General features: G+C 38.0%; 1 protein-coding gene across 2 annotated transcripts in view; it reads left to right on the top strand.

Annotated features, from left to right (window-relative positions):
* SNX9 (sorting nexin 9) overlaps positions 1-21,762 on the top strand; it is a 61,619-nt gene that overhangs the window by 7,500 nt on the left and 32,357 nt on the right. For both annotated transcript variants that reach the window (XM_066315529.1, XM_066315530.1), the window contains exons 2-4: positions 10,992-11,078; positions 13,444-13,518; positions 14,710-14,832. In XM_066315529.1, coding sequence (XP_066171626.1) covers positions 10,992-11,078; positions 13,444-13,518; positions 14,710-14,832 — 285 coding nt within the window. The remainder of the gene's footprint in view (positions 1-10,991; positions 11,079-13,443; positions 13,519-14,709; positions 14,833-21,762) is intronic.

Here is a 21,762-nt window from a genome sequence, read left to right on the forward strand (position 1 = left end):
TTTTTATTTTTTGTCTACGGTGATTATGTAAGTGGCTTCCAGAAGAAAGACAATTTATATAAGGCTCTTACTTTTTTTTTCCTAGTTTTTATTTAAATTCTAGCATTGACTGAACAGCCTATACAATTCATTTTTCTGCAGCAGTAAGGTGATGACTGATGAGGTGCTTCACGTCACCTTGTAGCTTCATCAGATCTGAGAGTGAAGCTTAAATGTTTTATTTCCTCCACCCCATTGGTTCTTTTTTTTGGGGGGGGTCAAAGTTTAATTCAGTAACTGAATGTTGCAATTGCATATGATAATATAATGTAATTAGTGCTTACCTAGTCAAAGCACACTTCTTTCAGCAGTACTGTAATTTCCTTCCTTAATAGCCTTATATTTTTCTTCTGAAAATGACTGCTTGTGGAAAACAAAATTAAGCATCTTCCTTGCTGCAGATAACTAGACCACAGTCTTGGAAAATTGTATGAAGGTTGTTGAATTACAATTTTTTTATCAACAGCTCTGTCACATTCTGTCAAGCTGCCAAATTTTCTAGTAATTCATAAGGTAGCATAAGTTCTAACTTTCTTTTCAGAGTTCTTTGATGCTTTTTGTCACTTTAAAGGTTGCTGCTACAAGAAAAGTTGGTGAGGTGTTCTGTCAAACTTTCAATGTTGCATGACTTAATCCAGTTCTGTCATTCGTTGTATCTCTTGGTGGGTTTTTTTGTTTGTTTGTTTTTAATTAAATGTATCTGTCCAGACCTTCTTTTTCTTCTTTTTCTAACTCTTTGTCTTTAAGTGGGAAATGTCGACGCTGCTAGTGTGCACATTGCATTAAATTGCAGGTCATTAATATCCAGTTCAAGTGCTGGGTGTTCTCTGTCTAATGACTGAGCTTTGTTTATTTGAGCTGCCATTTATTATGAAATGAAGTTTGTAACCTTACAGTGTCTTTTTCTACACTGCCAGTGGAAAAGCCTAAAATAGCTGTGGGCTTGGATACTTTAGAACCTCAAAAATGCGAACTTGTGCATTTCTAGAGTCAAGAATCTTCCTCTGATAAAATGGTAATGTATTTATGTTGATGTAACAGTTTCCTCACTTGTGTTCATAAAATAAAAGTAAACATAGGCTTTCACAAAGTAGTGTTTCTAATAAAAACTAAGAGGGAACAAAACATTAATATATTAATTAATGTTGGTTACTCAAGTAACGGAGAATTTAGCAGAATTCCATGTGGAGAGCTCACCCTGCTGTATTTCAGATTCCTTCCCAGCTGCTTTCAGTGAGCATGCTATTGGGCACATGTTTTCCTAATTAATATTTCCCAGTGTTTGGGAGTTCAGAGTAGTACAGCTACTCCATCCTGTATTTTACAGATGAAGTTGTATTTGAAGGAGCATAATTTTAACATGCACTTAGTTTGCTTTGCCTGGTATTCATTTGCTTCTGGAGTGGCCTGTGCATGTGGTACTTGGGATCCACAATGTATAATGGTATGCTGAGTCTGAAAGGGCTTGAAATTCACTAGATAGCTTTAGCAAAACTTTGTGCCTCTCCAGTTTTAGTATAATTACTGATTTTTTCTAATCTCTGCTCTCATTGAGGCAGCACTATTGTGTGACTACAAGCTGTCCTAATGAGTAGGTCACAATGTGGCGATTTTTCTGGTGAATGCTGCTGGCTTTTTCTGAAACCTTCACATCTCACTGGCTTTGTTCTTGGGGAACAGAACTGTGAGGGTGCAACAGTGGTGGCCCTAAAGTTTCAGGCAAACATCAGGGGACTTGGCACAGCAGGCTGCTGAAGCACGCCAATAAATATTGGTTCAGCAAACAGTTGCAAATGTTGCAGTTTGATTTCAGAGACACAGTAATGATTAGTCTAGGCAGAGTTTTTAATCACACTTGAGATAAATGCATTCTGCCTGACATCCGTAAATACAAACCCATGCTGTACTTGCTACATTTATTACTTTCTGTAGTTGTGGTGAAGCTGGAATTAATGTCCTCAGTTTATCTGAGGGTCTGGAAAAGGTTGGTATTCAGCAAGGAAAATATGGGGAAGGCTGGGCACCTGGAGCAATGCTGTAAACTGATTCTGAAAAAGGGCTGATGTCACTGGAGCTCCACTGCACTGTTTTGCAGTACATTTTTAACTGATAACTAGCTTCAAAGTTTTAAACAAGAAAAAAGCTTTTCAGGTGCTTAACCCAACTGAATGCTCCGATGTGATTCAGGGGAGTATCTGACTCAGTATTTGGAAATATCTCTAAATCACATGGGTATCTTGAATGTATTTCTGCAACTGAATTTCCCTTGCTTCAGTACTGCTTGGGTGTGTGGAGATTCTATTCTTGGGTCTGACAATACCCCATAAATAAGTCAGTATGAACACACCAAAATGTAACCAAGCACCTGTTTTAGTAATGCATGATAGTTATTCTGAAAATATACTGCTTTTTTTAAAACCACTGAACTGCTTATAGATAATTCTCTGACTTCATAATTTTTAAGCAGTGCTGTAAATCTGGAAAGCATCACAGTTTCTCTTTGCTTTTTTCATGCTCTGTGGTATGGTTATCTATATAAGCCACCTGGCTTATAGCTGCATGGAAAGAAGCTGTAATTTGTTTTAACACCTTAAGATTTTAAGATCTGTTATACTCTCACACTTTTAAGAGATCTTAGTCATATAAACATTTTAGACCTCGTTCTGCATCGATGACTTTTAGTCCCAGATGCTTGAGTTGAACAAGAGGCTTCTTGTTTAGAAATTCACTTGAATGCAAGTTCTTGGTGCGCATTCTGCCTGTAATGCTGGTAAGGAGCATATTTTGGTGGGCTTTGGGGTGTGTTGATGTTTGCTTACACGTAGACAGCTGTAAAGAAGCTCATGTTCTGTAAATCAAAAATAAAATGTGTAAAAAAAAAAAAAAAAAAAAAAAAAAAAGAGTGTGACTAGCCTGAACTGAGTTCAGGTGGTTTTTCGTGACCAAAAACTGATTTTCAGCAAGACAGTGAAGTCCTGTGTGGTAGATCCGAAGAGCTAATCTGTCCTTACTGAGGAAAGCCTAAGTTGCCGAGGAGGCTAGTAAGCTGTTGTCTTTATTACTACAGGAAACATTTCCAAGTCTCTTTAACACTTGAAAACTTGCCTAGACACTTATTTGTTACACAAAATCATACAGAAATGGTTTCAAGGTAAGCTTGTTGCACTTTGATTCTAATTCTAGAAGTGCCAGTGGTTTATACCACATGCATATGGGTGAGAATTGAGTATTGCATTCCTGTACCTTACCCTATAAAAGGCTTCAGGCTTTGTGTTTTGTACTTTTTGGAAACTCTTCATGTTTTTTTATCAATTCCAATATGAGATAGACGTTTTAATCCAGTGTAAATACTTAATTAAATAACTGCCTGAAATATTGTAGGCACAGCCAGCTTCTGAGTTCTGCATCTGTCTGCAAGCATGTTTTACTAGCAGGAAGAAATTATGCAAGTCCTTGCTTCTGAGATTTTTGTCTGTGTTTAATTTGCTTCTAATATGCCTGTAGTCAGTACTGTTGACTTCAAATGATTAGCTGCAGGCTAGTGAAGTTATTTTAGAGTTGAAAAATTGCTCAGAGGAAAAGTGAGCCAGTGGGTCAAGACACATTTTTAATGCAAATTTGTAGAGTAATATGAGGATCCAGCAGTTACAGCTGGTGAGGAAACTTGGAGTACCTGAATATTGTGGCCTCTCTTCATCCAGAAGTGGAGTTCCTTACTGAACTTAGTTTCACTTTTTTGGATGAGTTTGCTTTAATTCTGATGTTGCTCAAAGCAAAACAAAAATGTATTGAAAAGAAATGTAATACTATAGGAAAGTTTTAATTGAACATGTGAATTTTATTTTTTGCTTATTGTTTAATAAAAATCACAGTATAAAATGTTCCAGTTTCCTCAAGCCAGTTTTCTAGGCAGATATTGTTCAGCACATACACAAGAAGTGATGCCTAGCGTAATACAAACAATATACACTTTCTCCAGTTTCTTTATATTAGTTAAAAAGATAAACATTGGTGTCTCTTCTGCTTCATAATAAATCTTTATCACTATACTGGTAATTGCTAGTATAATGTATAATCTCTTGAATTTCTAACGTACTGTTTCTATAGGAGTCTGTCTTAGAAGACAGTGTCCCTTGTGTCCTCTGATGCTTCTATTGTCAATTTTTTGTTTGTTTCTTGTCTCTTAGGAAAGCCTGTGAGAGGAACATGTAGACATTTTTTTACCATAGGCAGGACAGAGAGTAGTTGCCACTCCAGGCTGAGAGTCAGAGCACTTGAAGAGCCACTTGATGTTTCTGCATAGGCTATCCAAATGCACACTTTGCCTTTCAATTTCATAGAGGGACTAAAATGAAAAGGCATTTTTTTGTCAAATCATAGCCCCAGATGTTTCCTTTATCGGTAGTATAAATGCTTTTTATACTTTCAAGGCCAGGCTGGATGGGGCTTTGAGCAGCCTGGTCTAGTGGAAGGTGTCTGTGCCCATGGCAGGGTTGTTGGAACAAGATGACATTTAAGGTCTGTCTAACCCAAACCATTCTATGATTTTGTGATTCAATGTTGCAGATGATGCAGTGAAAAATCTCTCCAGGCTTGGGCCACTTAGCTTTTGAATGAGCTTAGATTTCAGGATAAAGGGTAGGAAAATTATTAAATCTACCTAAATGTTAGCCACTGTTGGAAGAGAGCTGGTGTTCTCAGTCCTCTGAGGTAGGAAATACATGATGGGCTCCTGTCTGTATTCCTGTATTTTTACTGTTTTTCTCAGCGTTTTGGGCACCAGCCCTTTTAAACTTCTTGCAGTATTCCCTGTAATATCCACAGTGTAACTTAGCATGTGTTTTGATCTGTGGAGAGTTTTTTCAAAGATGCATTGATTAAACATGGCAACATAAGTAGTCTGTTTGTGAATGGCGAGACAAAACAATGGCTAAGCTGTCCTTTAGATCCCTGCCTACCCTGTGTCTTCCCTGGAGCTTCACTGGTGCAGTGAAGACAGTGGGGGGTTTTTAAAGGCTTCTGCTTCAGCTGATAACACTTGTTCTAAGCAGTAAAATAGCTAAAAACCAGTAGTTTTTTACAGATAGTAATCATAGGGCAAATTGATATGAAAGATCAGGTCGGAAAAGAAAATGCAAAAGTAGTTTTGAGTTGATTGCCTTTTGTGTGGAAGAGTATTTTCACTTTTTAGATTAAATACTTCATTTTGAACCATTCTTTTGGATGTAATCAAAAGATACTGCTAATTTCTGATGTATTTGCAGCTAGGTTTTTGTCTTTATTATTTTCTTTCTGCTTTCTTAATTTCTCTAATCCTAAGATCCCAACCTGTATCCCAGCTGTGCTATTTCTGTTTAGTTCTCTTAGAACTGCCCTTTAGAATGAATATTTTACTTCTAAAAACAATAGACGTGGAAAAAATAATGAAAGAAACCTCACCAAAAAATGTATTAAAAGCCAAAAACCAAACTCACATTCAATAACTAATAGAATGAAGTCTGGGAAGAAATAAATGCATTTCCCTCATCTGTATTTCCAGGTGTGGTCGACATAGTGCTTATCAGTATTTCACAAGCAGTGGATTCCAAAGGCTTATGCTTTACTAGACCTACTGAGGAATATTTGTACTAACTGAAGCACTTTTTACAGTAAACTGTTCTGAAGTTTATTCATACCAGATGTGTTGCTGGAGTTACTTGAGGTGACCAAAAGCCCTTTGTTGTTCATCCCAGCTAAAAGCTTAGGCTGCTGTCCTAGAAAAAAGTTCAAGTCCTCTTACTGACACAGCAGTTTAAAATGTGAGGACTTGACTTGTTCAGAGCCAATGGTAATAATTTTTGGCATTCTGCAAGACTTCCCAAATTTTGGTTTCTGCTCCTTCAGTAGAACCAGGTTTAAGAGAAACCTGCACTTCTCTGCCTTGTATACTTCCCAAAAGAGAAATCCAGAATATGATCCTCTTTCTGTGAATATGGGAACTGCTGCCACCTGTAAAAGGTGTTGCCATCTTGCTTCTGTGATACAGCAGTTGTATTTCTTACAGTGGCACCAAGCACTTTAAACCTGTGAATCCCTGTCTCTTGGCAAGAGCAGTGCAGGGTGGCTGAAGCACTGAACTGCTGAAGTGCTAACTGTGAAATGTGTGCAGTAATGGGAATTTCATGCTATGAAACTTCTATGGATATTTCCTTTGTACTATCTGCCACTGCCAGCTGACCAAGAAAAGCAGTTGTGGTACAAGTTTCCTAAATTGTAACACGTGGTTGAAACAGATCACTCCATGGTATAACACTAGATCTTTTTTTAATACATATGAAGTCCTGTGCATGGTATACGTATGATGTGCATTTTCAAAGCTGTGTCCAAATTTTTAGGGGCTTCTCCAATTTTTGTGCTATAAAGCATCCTTTGATGCAGAACTGTTGCTTTGCAGTGAGGAAGTCCAGCATTACAAAAACATTGTGCTTCAGAAGTGTGAACATAAAGACAAACCAGTAGTCAGTCTATGTGGGTCATTGATCATTCGTCTCAAGGAAGGCTTAGGCGGGGAGGCTGTTGAAAAAGTTGAGCACAGTTGATGTGCATTAGCTGCTAGCCTGTCTGTTATGGCTGTGAGGAATACACAGGGGCTTTCAGGGTCCTTCTCCAGGACAGAGCTACCCTGCTGCAGCTGAACTGTAATGCAGGCAAGAGTGTGGCCCTGTGCACATCAGGATTGTTCCGTTTCGGAGTAAAGTGCTTTTCCATCAGTGCTTTTCTGTCTGAGCCTTGAGGGAAACAACTTGGAAAAGGCAGAAAGATCCTTCTCATGAGAAATAGTGTTTCTGTTGCTTTGTCACCTCTTTCAAGATTCTGGGGGGCATGCAGCAGGAGCCAGTGGATCAGGATGTCTGCAGAGATGTTAGATATTCATCTAGTAACTTAGTGAAGCAACAGTGTAACCTTTCACTGGAAATTTATTTTAATTACATTTCTAGACAATTTCCTTCCCGCTTCATTTACACTGAAGAGCCTTAACACTGACAGCTAGAGTTGCATAGTCTTAAGTTTGCTTTCATAAATAAGTTGGCAAATGCCCTTGGTTTTTTGTTGGGTTTTTTGTCCTTTTGGTTTTAATATTACAGAAAGAAGAAGGAAGTACTCAATTCAAACAGAAGTAATGGAGAAAAACTAAGTCTGCTCCAGGCCTGCAGAGGAATATACTTTCACTAATCTAGATACTGCTTTTCAGTGTGGGGAATCTTTGGTATTATAATATCCTTAGGCATGGTTCTATCATAACTCTAAAAATACAGTAATAATTATTGATTGCAGTGTTTAGAACTTCTTGATGTTGGGAAGCTTCACATGGTAGTAAGTCAGTAAATCTGTAAATTGGGAAACTACAGTCCAGTTGTGTAACTACAGCAGGGAGAACCAGCTCCGAGGAATCCTGATATTAACACTGAGAATTGCCAGTTTCCTTTTCATTTCCTTCTCTTTATTACCGTCTAAGTTTCTACAGCCATACTGCTGAAAAGCTAATTTTCCTTTAACTCTTACTGGTTTCCCCCATCTTGGATTTGTAGATGACACTGCTGGCTCCCTCTCATTCTGGAGGAACTGCAGTATGTCCCAGAGGTGCAGGGATGCTGGGGATCACAGAGCCCTTTCCCTCTTGGCATGTGCTGTGGCAGGGTTCTGCTTAATCCGTGCCGGCTTTTCCTCACACAAGGGAGCATGAGATGAACGTCAGGATGTGTTCCAGACTCCCAGTGGAGATGCTCTGTTGCCACCTGAGCAAAAGGAGGCAGTAGGTCCTTAAAACAACCAGGCCTGCTTTCTGGTCAATGTAATCAGTTGAAGCTTTTTGGGTTAGCAGGGTTGTATTCTCAAAGGAACTGACAAAACAACTTCAGAATCCAGAACTATTTGTGTCGTAGAGCAGAGGTGGTGGTGGGAGAGGGGAGATATACGTGCAACCAGTAGAAGAAATTAATTTTCTTATAGCTAATAGATTTCTTAATGGTTCCTTCTTGTTTTGCATTTTTGCAGTATTCTGTAAATGAAGCAGTGGCCTTTATTCCACTAACAAAATATTTTAATTTCTAAAGTTCCTGTAGTTCTTGGACTGCTTGATCCTTTTGTATATGATCAGAAGTAAATAGGAAACACAACAGTTACTGTAACTTTTTTTTTTCCAAGCTGTGTTTTTAAGAAGTTCTCTTTGGGGTGTTCATTACAAGATCTGGAATTCATCACAGATTCCCATTTTTTGTATATTCCAGGTGTCCCTAAGCTTAGCTCTAATATTCAGTGAGTGTATTGCAGTGCCAAGGAGCTAAAATCCTTTTCGTGTTCAATGTTTTTTTCCGTGTTCAATGTTTTTTTCCGTGCTCATTTGCAATTTTGCATTGAGTTGCAAAGATCTGTCTTTTAAGTTCTATCTGCTACTTGGACACAATATTTATGGCCAGTAAGGAAAAAGCTTATTGAAAAATGAAACCATTTTCCATTTTGTAGTATTTTGGAACTGATGGTCAGAAATTGAGTTAGGTTTGGGGCTGATGTATCTGCCCAGGGAAGGGCATGGGGGTTTTCCATTGTTAACTGTACCTTTATTAATTGGGGCAAACACATTTAGTCACTTAGTTTTACTTTGGAATTGGTTGAGTTTATACTATTTTCCCCATTAAATCTCAATAGTAGGAGGGTAGTGTTAAAGCTTACATGCCCGAAGTTCTTAAGGTCTTCATTTCCAGCCTAGGCAAGTGACCCTAGAAGTGCAGGTGAAATGGAGAGTACTGCCAGAAAAAAAGATGAGGAATGTATTTGAAGTGTTGATATATAGGTTTCAGATGTACCTCAAATTCATAATGCTCTGTAATAATCCATTTCTGTAGCATTGCAAATTTTTTAAAATTTATTTTTCAATTTCTTAAACTGTAGTTAGCAAGGTTTGTTTGTAATTTTTTTCCATGTTTTCTGCTTTTTCTAACTTTTGAAACAGGCATCCAGAGCTGGTGAATAAGTGGACTTTGGCATAATGACATTATTAAATTCTATATATCTCTTATTTTTTCCTTCTCTAAAAGCTGAATGCTTCCTTTTTTTTTTTTTTTTTTTTTTTTTTTTTTTTTTTTTTTTTTTTCTGAGTAACTTTTATTTCACTGCTGTATCTGGAGAATCTAGTATTTGCATCTGTTCTTTTATTAGACAGAAATACATTTTACCTTTCTAGTCTGGTCATTACTGGGGATGTTTTCCCAGTTTTTTTGAAGGCTGATAAAATTTGTCTGTTGCCTTCGTCTTGGTAAACTCTCATTATTCCTATGAATTGAAGTAAGAATTTAATACTATGGTGTATTGATTGAAAAAAAGACTAAGAAGGCTCCCTCCTAATAAATGGTTAAGAAAGCTGCTTTTCCCATGATTCAGATGCTCAGCATCTGAATGCTGTTAAACTGACTTGCAGAAAGTGGATAAATTTTGGTAAGATGCTGTAAAAAGGACTTGTTCAACACCTCCATCTACTACTGCTGAGGGAAGAGCTCTGGAGAGTGGTGCTTTTTACAACCCTGTTTAAAATGCTCTGGTATTTCAAACGGTGTGCTGTGCTGCTTCTCTTCAGTTCATTTTTTCAGGAAAGTAAGGCAGCTTATTCTTATATTTCCATGAAGGCCAGATGTGCTGCTGGAAAGAAAGCAGTCAGTGTTATTGAACACAGTTTTTGCCTCTTTGTCTCTGTTTTGCATGGCATAATCTCAGGGTGCTGAAAGCCTCCATTCTAAAGGGAAAAGTTTGCATGCAAGGGAGCATTCAGAGTGCTTAGGACACATGGTTTTCTGCAATGTTGTTCTGCTTTTGTGGAGAAGACCAGGTGTTTGATTTGCTGTGCACATGGTTTGGGATTAGATTTGTCAGCTGAACAGCTGAAACGTGTGTTTTTTCTCAGCTGTTTTTATTTACACTGAAGTAAAGTATATTTTGACCAGCCAGAAGCATTTCCACATGATACTCATGAAATTAAGATGTTGGGGTGGGAGGTTCTGTTTTCCTCTGGTTTTATGTAAGAAGTTGTGTCTGGGTGAGGGTCATAACAACCTGCAGTTTTGAGGCAGGCAAGACTTGATGGTGAATGTCTGTTTTTTTGGTATTTTTTTCCTATCACATAGCTTACTTTCAACAGAAACTATTTTATTGTTTCCTTTGACATAAAATATTACTTTTTGCTTAGTTTTTTTTTCTTCCCCTCACCCTCCAAGTACAAGAAGACACCCATTGCTGTATACTGAATGAAGTTATTGGTAAAATAAAATGTTTTAAACATTTCCTTATGTAATGTAATAGCAGAGTCAGTGCACAGCAAAGCCTTTGTATATCTAAACACGTAAAAATTAGGTAGGTTTTGTTTTTCCCTCTCTCGTCATGCCAGATATAGCAAGCCTGCTCTCACTGCTTGTTTCTGCATTTGTATAGTTCTTCCCATATAGACTCTCAAAACATAATCTTACATTTTGTGCACAGCAGTGGTTACTTACATCTGCAGTTACTTGCTTTTCTTCTTCTGAATTGCTTGCTCTATGAACTACTTCCCTTTACCAAATTGGAGTTGGAATATGTCATATATAAAAAAGAAATTGAATTGTTTTCTTAAGTTAGAGACCTTTCCTTCTTCCCCTGGAAAACGTGCATATGATTCTGGACATGACAGAGAACAAGTCTTAAATCCTTATGGTAAATTTTCTTCAACAAGCTCCACATGAAATTTTTATCTTTAAAGTTGTTACTGTTGAGTTTGCAGTTCAAATCTAGGAAATCTCAGCTTCCTATGTGCTGAGTTGCTCTTTGTACACTCAGCCTTACCGTACGTACTATTTCTGTAAGTTAAGGATAATTTGTGCTGATACTTCCTTAATGTAATCTTCTGCATAAGCTGAAAGTCTCACTGTTACATTCTTTTCCACATACAGGCTCGTGTTATGTATGATTTTGCTGCTGAGCCTGGAAACAACGAGCTGACGGTCAGTGAAGGGGAGATCATCACAATCACCAACCCGGTAAGAAAACCGAGATGGGATTGGATTCAGTGCACTTTCCTGATCTACTTCTACCAGCAGATGGATGGAAAATGGTGCTGATGACATCTGAAAGCCCTGGCTACCCTTCCCTGAAGAATTAGCAAAAAACCCAAAAAAACAGAATACAAAGAATTTTCTAATAATCTTGTGGAAACAAATGCAATGTTTTGGAGGATGGGGCCTTCTCAAACTGTGCCCACAGACTTAAAAATCCACTCAGCTTTGCTGTCCTCTAAGCAGAGCTGAGAAACAAGTAAGAGGAAGGAACTTATGGTGGTGATAGCCTTTACATTGGAATGCCTTGTCTATTTTGGTGTGCCTAATATTGTATATTTTGTATGGATGTGATCTTTCAGGTGCTTGCTACTTGCATTTAAATGTGACATCCAGCTCACTTCTAGGTTTCGAGTTTCTTAATCAATGACTTCAGCGTCCCAAGTTTAGGAGAGAACTCACAACAAAAACTTTTTACTGAAATTTTGTGTCTTTCCATGATTAAAGAGACATGGACAAGGTATAGGGAAGAAGTGGTGACAATACAATCACAGTGCTATCAGGGCATTGTTAAATGAATAGGACTTTACAGCACTGACATTTGATTTATGTCCACATTTTGAATTTCTGTGGATTTAGTTGTCCTATATAGTTCTTACCTTTGGTAAGAAGGTATTAGTTAATTCTACTTTGAATCAACTAATTTTTGTGTAATGGTATGGCTTAGTGGATAGACTTACCTTTTAAAACTAATACAAACAAAACCCACCTGATCATGAAACCAGGTCTTATTTATCCATTTGTATAAAACATGGATTCTGCAGAATAAACTTAATTCTTTGAAGATCCTATTCATGTGTAATCCTGATAATTTTTAGTTCCACTGATCTTAAATACTTGAAGCAGATATTTAATAGAGACACCCTCTTGGATAGTGTGCTCTGTGAATTCGGGAGCTTAATGCTATTTCACAAAAACAAGACTAAATATAAATAAATAGATCACCACTTTTAAGCTAGTTCTCACTGGCCAACATCTGTGGCTTAAGGCAATACACTCAAAACTTTGTTTTATGTTGTCCATGGGAAATTGCCACAAAGGCTCTTGATGTTTAGATGGCAATAGCTTAAGTCATGCGAGTCCACTGACGATTGCTTTTAAGTGTGGCGGTGCAAATATGACTTCTGGCTCAAGACATCATTGCTCTTGCAGTTTAACCAAGCTAGCTGAATTTATAATCTGAGATGTCTATTTTTTTTTGTGTTCTTGAGTATTGAGCTTTTAGGTATGTAAGAAAAAATGAATGCAAGTTGTTATTTCACTAACTGCTTGATCTTTACTGCATAAAATCTTGAATACATAAGCAGGCTTCTTCTTATTGGAGTGCCTGTAAAGTGCAGGATTGCATAAAATTTTGAAGAGAAAGAAAATAATTGTGAATAAACAAATACATCAATTAAAAACAAATTAAGAAAACCTGAAATTCAGTAATCATTGTCTAGCATATGTGTCCAATTTTAATTTGTGAACTAGCTTGACATATAGTTATGTATTCGCTAAACTGCTTGATTTAAAACACAGCTGGCTTATTCCAGATAATGTTGTCCTGGAATTAACTTCGCTTAACTGCAAAGGTCTACAGTTTTTTTAGTGTATGTAGAATGTGTTTAAAAAACCCCAAACAGTATCAGGATGTCCCACTGAGATGAGAGCCAAACTTGTGTTAGTTGTTTCTAGATTAATAGCATAAGACTGCCTCTGAAAAGAAGTGTGAAGCAGAAAGAATGAGTCCAGACCTTACATGGCATGTGGCTCTTTTAATCATGAGAATAGCCTTAACGTTTCTGTGGGTGATAGCTCTCACTCATCACATGCCTCTGCACGTTCAATAAGTGACGCAGAGATTTTAGAGATATCACCAACAGCCTAATTTTTTGAGTCTTGTTTCTTCATAGTCTGTTGATTAAAATTAATTAATTGAAACTGACATACTAATAGCTGTGGTTTTGTGCAGTTTGTGGCCAGACAGTTGACTGGGGTTTCATAAATGATCAAAAGTGCTGAAAAATCAACCATTTTCCCCTTCATGCTTATGAAAACGCCAAAGTCCAGAATAGCTGTGTAAAACCAGCACAGTCTGTGGTGTGTTTAAATGAGTATTTGCTGCTTCAGCAGCTTTGGCTAGTTTGTTCAGTTATACAGTCATAACTGTGTTTTGAACAGTGGCAGCAAGACAGTGCTTCCTGCTGAGCATTTGACATTTGATAACAAGACAGCGCTTCCTGCTGAGCTGTTTGAAGCATGTTGTGGGATCCATCTAGCAAAATTATTTCTATATTACTTCTTTTAGGATGTTGGTGGAGGCTGGTTAGAAGGAAAAAACAGCCAAGGCGAGAGAGGACTTGTTCCAACAGATTATGTTGAGGTAAGTGACTACACTGCTCTCTGCACTAATAAAGCAGAGCTACTCAAAAGGCCATCTGCTGGTTTGCTGACCAGACTGAAATGCTCAAACAGAAAGCTTGGAATATATAATCTCATTGTAGCAATTGTTGCTGGCTTTGGAAACCAGGGCAAACATGATATTCAAAGCTCCTCAGCTTCTTAGTGTTTTCCCAAGAAATGCAACAGGAAGCTGTCTATAGTAAATACTGCTGATCTGCAGAACATGTGTTGTTTTGAACCTGATTTGGGTGTTGGGGGTCTCATCATCCAATAATTGGGTTTTTCCTGTCTGAAGATAGAAATATGGAACTGAAATGAGTAATGCAAGATTATACTGGTGTTGCTGTGGCAGACTTGCCACATGCTCATAAGTCTGGAATGAAGCCACATTTCTGGGACTCAGGATGTGGGTTACCAAATCCAGTGACTACTCAGCTTTTCTTCTTACTGAGACCCTCTGATGTCTGTGTGTGTGTTGGTCTGATTTTTGTTTAAAGACCAGTGGTATTGTTTTGGGTATGGAATGGGATCTCAGTGCAAAGACTGGAGTCTTGCTCACTCTTGGATGGCCCAGTATCTGCACTTGTGCAGGTTGCTGGTTAGGTGGGTGAAGACCTTGGGTGTAATTCCTGCAGCCTCTTAAGGCATGTGCCTCTCTTCCTTCACCAGTGCTGTGTTTATTAAAAAAAAAACCAAAAAAACAACAACAACAAAAAAACAAACAAAGGGGGAGGAGGGGAAGGGAAAGCAGGATCATGCTGGCTCACATGACCTTGTGTTTTTGCTCCAGTTGGTTAGCACATGGTCTAGTAGCTTTTGGCTCTCTAAACTTACTGTCCCAAATCCATTCCCTGAGCACTGAGCACTCTCCAGCCGTTAGCAACCTTCCTTAGTGATCTTAGGAATTTACAGATAGGTGTTCACTGCCACAACAGTCTTGCATGTTGTAGTTGTAAGGCAAACTAATTCCATCTGGTGTGGAAGTAAATCATCCAGAGTATGATCATCCAGTCAGTTTATTGTAAAAAATTCAATTGAATGTGAATTTTAAAAGGTTATATGCAAACATCCTAAAGTCTAGTGATATGAGTGTTAGAGTGATTATATATGATAAAGCATAATTTGATTAATTGAACTATGAAAAAATCTTTTTGAACCTTTTCCATTTCAGATTATAACTGAAGGTTCAAAAGATGGCATTAGCTGCGGTAACTCATTAGCTGACCAAGCCTTTTTTGATTCCCTTTCTTCAAATACAGCTCAGACCAACTCTGCTGCCAAAAGCAGTAATCAGGTATGTCTTGTGGTTTTTTGGGCACTGTGGGCATGGAAAGTTTGGTTGACGTAATTGCTTGCTGTACTGTTTTTGTGAATCTTCATGAAAGTACTAATTAAAGTAATTGTGTTTTCATTAGGGAATACTTTTGTTGAATATTAATGATGTGTATGACTGCTCAGATATTGTCACTGCAGGAAAAGTTTAGTAGTCCTAACACTTTCAGAAATGGAACATTTTTATTCCTTCCAGTCTGCAGTGATATAAATCTGTGACTACTTCAGTCTCTGTAAGTGCACTCTTAGCAAATTTATTTTATATTCAGGCTACTTGTTTTATTATGCTAACCTTATTAAGGAACCACAGCTTTCTTGTTTGATGTCTGATACAATTAGGTGATCTATACATCAGCAGCCAGAGCGAATGGATATATTTCTTTCTCAGAATTTGATTAAGAGTAGTTTCTTGGATTAAAAAAGATGAAGCAGATTCATGCATTGTCAGTTGGAGAAGAGGCTGACTTTGGGTTTGCTGCAAGAATATTTTTGTCTCCTCTATTCATAGCTTTTTGCCTAATGCACCAGTTCCTTAAGCAGCAAATACTTAGTTTCAGGTTAGGTATCTGAGGACACATTATCTTAAACACAAGCTGTTCATTATGGTCTACAGACTGCTGCATATCCTACATGTAGGAAGTTAACAATTTTGAAGTCCACAGGTCAACAGAGGAACAAAATCTGCCTTTTTTCCACCAGCAGCATGCAAAGGTCTTCTGTGTTGGAAAGTACATGCTTTACTTATGGAAACAGCTGGGGGGACACACCTGGTTTGTAGGTCAGTTAAATATCACCTATTAGTTTTCTTAATTGCACCACAGGACTTTGACATGAAGTGAAATCCTTTGAAAACTCTACATGGGACATTTTTGTATGACAGTAAATGTAGCTGTTCATTGACTATGTAGTGTTGGATTTGGGCTTCCTTGTAGTCAGCTGGACAATGCCAAGATTGTTTTTCTGTGATCATGTGTTCTCACTAGAGGACTCTAAACCTCACTGTGACTCTCTCAGTGTTTATTTTTTTTAATTGATACCCAGTTAATATATAAAGCTAAACACAGAACTGTTGAAAAGTCTCATGAGTTTTTCCTGTCAGACTGAGCCAAAGGCACTGATTATGGGTTAATTTTCCCTCAGTAAATACTGCAGAAATTTGAGTGCAAAATGGGGAACTCCACTTCTGTGCTGTCTGTTACCCTTGCCCCATTTTTTTCCTGCTGTAGTGTTTCTAGCAAAACTCTGCATCTGAGGAGGCTTGAGATATTTGCAGCAGTTACTTGCTGCCAAATCAGAGAGTAGTGTTTCTCAGAGGAGAAACATAATTTCATCTGATCTAGGAAAAATTACTTACTAATGTAATACACAGAATATTTTGAATTATAGAGGTATCTGTCAGAGCTTGTTCTGTGCTTAACACAAGGTGCCTGATCTTGGAGAAGGAAACAAAAAAGGTGGTCTTGCCTGCATAAAGGGAGAGGTTAAAATAAAGATATCTCTTATAGTCTAAATAATAGACAATTGCTCAGGCAATCTGGTCTTGGAAGTTGCATTTCTAGAGGAGTGAAAATCTTGAAAATATGATCACTTTACCCTGTAGTTTACACAAGACCAACAGTATGCTGTCCCTGTAATACTTACAGATTGCAGGATTTTTCATAGATTTTGGAAAAGAGTAACATCATGGAAACAGCTTGTCACATTTGCATCAGTGCCCTACTCTTATAAGTGTCCTGTTCCTCTCAGTTATCCTGCAAATGCGGTGTGAGATAGCTGGGAGAACCAGTGTACTGTAGTGCATTATGGTAAAACTACATTGCTGGCATGGGGACAGAGGAGGACAGTGTGCACCTGGTGCAGTCAAGGCCGTGCAAGAATCAAGGGAGCAGATTTCATCAGGCCGGTGTCTTTGGGTCTTCAGTTTTCGTGGCTTTTTTCATAAGAGGAACCATTCTGTTGTGTGGTCAGGATTTTATGTCAGAAGTTATTTTCATTTTCTCAAGTTTTTTTTATTTTTTTTTCAAAGTTCAGTGACTGCTGTTTGCATTTTCTAGAAGATTGTAGATCGTGATTTGAAGACTGGTTTCCTCAGTTTCTCACATATATCTGGGTGTTTTTTCTAGTGGCTTATTGCTGGTGGGATTTTAATTTGTATACTGAGCAGTCCAGAAGCAGTTCTGGCTTCCACTTTTGGCTGTTAGGCCTTTCTCTCAGATCAGAGAGCTCTCTAGTGCTGGCATTTTCTCCTTGCAAAAATTCTATGACTAATTGTTGTCTTAATTAAGAAATTCTGTCCGTTCATTTTGTCTCTGTGGTGCAAGACCCTATTTTCTTGCTCTTGTGGGGAAAAAAGCAAGCTTTCTTCTGCAGTGACTTTGAAGTTGTGACATGTCTGTGAGGCACGTGTGTTGCTCCTGCGTGCATCAGTCACATGGTGTCAAACAGGTGTGACGTTGCTGCGCCAGTGTAGAAACACCTGATAGAGGGAAGGATTGCATTGGTTCCAGTAATACTGCATTACAGGTCAGGCTGAGTCACTCATTCCCTGCATCCTGACATGTCTCTTTGAGCCACTTTCAACAGGAATACAATCTCCTACTCTGTGGGTATGGCCCCTCTTCCTATATGTATTACTCTGAATTTGGTTGTGATAACATTTATGTTTTTCAGCAGAGGTTCACTGTGGCACTTGGCTTGAGTTCAGATGCACAGTTGCAAGCAAGCAAGTTGCAGCCTATTCAAGTGCTTTAATGACCAACTAGGTCAATATACAAAGCTTTTAGTCTTAAATTAAACTCACATCCAGGCTGTGGAGAGTTAAGAAAAGTGACAAGTTATGTGTCAATGTAAGGGGAATAGATGCTGGAGGTGGCACAGCAGTGAAAACTAAAATGTTTGTAGATAGATTAGTCTGGTAGACTAAGAAACGGCAATATTCCTAAATGCTGACATTTGATAGTATCTATTATATTTTGCAGTAACACAGGGAGGTTGCAAGTTTGTTACAAGAAATCTTTATAAAAGCAATTCCAAATAAACAGAACATTTTAGGATATTTTCTTAGTACTATTGTATTGAAGAAACTGCTTTCTATAAACATTGTCACTCTAACATACACATGGTTGCACAACGCCCCCACTCCCCAATTCAGTAAGTCAGAAGATGTTTTAATTCTTAGAATTCCTTCCATTCTTCTCACAGTAAGTAAAAAACACCAAACCAGGTTGTTCTGTAATATTTCAGTACCAAGCTTTATTAAAAATAATAGATCTGGCTCAGTTAAAATGTCAGTGTGGTGCTTTTTCCTTTTTTTATTTTTGGGAGACCAGTTAAACCACAGTGTTGTAATTTAACCCTGGTAGGCAGCGCAACCCGCTCAGTAGCTTATTACCCCCTCAAAGGAGTGGCGGGGAGAAACAGAAGGGTGAACATGGGTAAATTCTTGAGTGGAGATAAAGGAAGTTTAATAGGCAAAGCAAAAGTTTCACATGCAGGCAAAGCAAAATAAGAAATTCGTTCACTGCTTCCCATGGGCAATCTGGTGTTCAGCCATCTCTGGGAAAGCAAAACCCCATCATGAGTAAGCATTACTTGGGAAGACAAATGCCCACTCAACTCTTCTTCTTCCCCATCCCTTTTTGCTTTCCAGTCAAACAAGAGACTTTTGGTTTCCTGCTCTGGAAACCATCACCTCTTGGTGTTAAGAGAACATCACTGACTCAAACAGTATTCTGTTCCCTGTCTATTTTCCTAAGAAGGTTTTTGTTGTTGCTCAGTAAATAATTTCCTGATTAGTAATTAAAAATCAATAATTAAAAGCTGTTTCTTTTGCTTCCTTTTCTTTAGTGAGAAAGACTCAGTAACCACAGCAACACTTTGATATTGTACCCTACCTGGGTTTGCCACAGATGTAAAGTGACAGCAGAAAAGGGGTACAGAGATGCTTCCTAAGGAGAAGATCCTTGGCAGTTTACTCTCTCCAGCTCATTGCTTGCATCAGCAGTGACCCAGCAATGGCTGCCTTGGTAAAGTTTGCAGCTGCTCTTTTAAAGAGCTATCTGAGAAGATGCTGAGGACATTGAAGCAATCAGAGGAAGCAGTGAAGCTAGTTAAACACAAAATGAGGGAAAAAATTGACTCAAGGTGACTATTTACACACTCAGAAGAAGATAAGCAAATAGGAGAATTTAATGTTGCATCTGCCCATAACATGTGTGCTTTAATGTCTGAAAAGCTTTAAAAAAATATTCAAGAAAATACAATTTAAGGAAGCCTTAGTTGCCAGGGATGGAGGCTTGGCTTGGGTTTTGCAATGAGTCTCATGCTCTTTTGACCTGGTAGCCCTTGGACATAGAGAGTGGAGAGAATGAGTAGTCTTTCTTCTCTGTCAGTCCACTGTTCCTCTGAGCAGTAATGCAAGGTGCTAATTTTAGACTGTCATTTGAAACAGCCAGTGAGTAAGTATATCGGCCCTTATGCTATTTCTATTTGTTAGAGTTGCATATTTTTATATATATATCTTACAGTAAGTTACCTGTAGACTCTGTTGGTATTGGAATAATACTGGAAATAATGGCACTGAAATGAATATAAATTTTGTCAGGTTAAACCAAATGAACCTAACAAATACAGTGAAGAAAAAGATTGTCATTTTTGATGTAAGGTCCATCACGTTTTTTCTCTTACAGTATTTCTTTGATGCTGAGTTTCTTCCAGGGCTGTAGCAATAGAGGATATTCTGTTTCACACTCTTAGATAGTGCTTCTTACTGCAGTTGACCAAGATTTCATTATCTTGGTGGCATTTGGAGCCTTCATAATTTAAGTATATATGGAAATATAATCATTAATGTAAAATTCATTCTGAGATGTCTCCTCTAGCTGAGTTGGTTGGGGGGGTTTTGTGGTGGTCAAGACTAGTGCTTATCTATGTACAGATGTATTTGCATTTATTTTGCTTGTGTTTCAGGTTCAGAGGCTGCTGTTTTAACAGCAGTGGTCTCTCTTCCTCTGTTCTGAACCACAGCTTGTGGTGTTTTTTCATCTGTCTAACCTAAGACACTTTGAAAGTTGTGAACAAGCATCAGCTCTCTTTTCATAATAGTGTTTATCTGAATTATTTAGATTTTGTTACAACTATATTAGCCCAAGCTAGTTCTTCTTACTGAGAAGTTAAAGCTCCCTCTTGTACAGTAATTTCATTAGTGCTCTGTAAGCAGACTGCATGTACAACTAGCCAGAACATAGTCCAGCTGTTCACAGCCTGCAGCTGTGTAACCTGCAGCTTTGAACATAGAAATGCTATAAATTTTAGTAGACTGTATATTTTAGTTTGTATAGTTTCTCCTCCCTTCTAGAGCTCTCTTCTAGAGCCTTTTTTCTTTCTTTTTTCCCCCTGCTCTGCAGCATAGAAATCTAGTATTAGAAATATATAAATGAAAATAAATTGGAGTACTGCCTGTCTCTTTCAGGGTGGAAGTGGATCACAGCTATATTGACGTAAGAGCTGTAGATGTGGCTTCCCTATATCTAAGATACAAAAATAGTTCTTGTACCAAACTGTAAATTGCATTTGTAGAGGAGTTTGTTCCCTTTTTTTGACACTGATTCTCTAATCACTGCCAAGTCTAGTTCTCTATGAAGATGACGGTACAGCTCTTCTTAGTTTGGAAGAAAATAAGTATTCTGAGTGTTGGCATTTTTGTGAATTACGGATTTTTCCAGTGATTCCTTTTGACCCTAGAGAATCCACATGTTCTGTGTCTTCAGTTGTGGCCAGAGCAGCAGGGCCCCATGGGTAGGTACAGGAAGCATTTAACAAACCTCTCGTGTTTGTATTGTTTTATCCTGTGGTAGGAGTGAAATCACTTGGGATAGTTTCTCTCACTGAAGAAAAGATAAATGGACTGCTGTGTTTTTCCCTTCTGAAAGCTGTGGGACTTTTGTATGGACAGGATGAAAAAGTAGTTAGCAAAAACAATTAGTTTGATGTCCAGGAGCTGAGGCAACTCATGTTACCTGGTATGTAGACATAAGTTGTTGAACATGCATAAGGAGAAGACTAAGGAAGCTATTCCCAAAATTTTACTTCATATCTTTCAGGCTTTTTGCAATGAGCTGCTGGAAAGGCAAATTGTCATGTTAAATTTGCATGCTGTAACTGCCCCTCCCTGAAATGCTGTGAGCAGCAATAAAAGCTAAGATTGAAGAAAATAAATATAGTGCTTCTATTAAGAGTGCAGTATTCTACTTATGTGGAAATTCTGACATGCATGTTATTAAATTCCTGTAACACTTTCTGTTCTCTGATAACTCTGTGCATGTAAAGCAGAAGTATCATCACAGGAAATGTAACTCACTTGTACTTGGCTGGGTCCAGTTTGTCTTGTTAAACCAGTATGCTAAATTATCATATAAAATATGCAGGTAGTTTCACCATGAGAGTTACAATTATAATTGTAACTTCTAGTTCCTGTTACAGATGATGACACTATAAAATCCTCTATTGCTGTGTGTGATTTGAAAGCAACTCTTTTCCCTCCACCATCTCAGTCACAATACTGCATTCAGACTGGTAACAGGAATTTGTGACCAGCTCTCATTTAAGCAAAGTACAAAGCAATGGCGTCTCTACATTACTGGAAACAGAGGGTTGCTTGCTTTGAAATTAATCACATTCACATACTAAAAAATAACCATCCAACATATGATAGTGATTTTATCAATTCCAGTTACAGGGTTGTCTTGAACTGTTTTGTGGAATGCAAAGGTTTAGGTGGGAAATTGTTATACTAGTGTAATACTGTGATTACTTCTTGCCTTCATCTACACCCATACCCTCAGGCAAAATCTGACCATTGAAATAGTTTTCCACAATTTACAGTGTTGGTATG

Source organism: Sylvia atricapilla, chromosome 3, assembly GCF_009819655.1.
Source record: "Sylvia atricapilla isolate bSylAtr1 chromosome 3, bSylAtr1.pri, whole genome shotgun sequence".
NCBI classification, from domain to species: Eukaryota; Metazoa; Chordata; class Aves; order Passeriformes; family Sylviidae; genus Sylvia; species Sylvia atricapilla.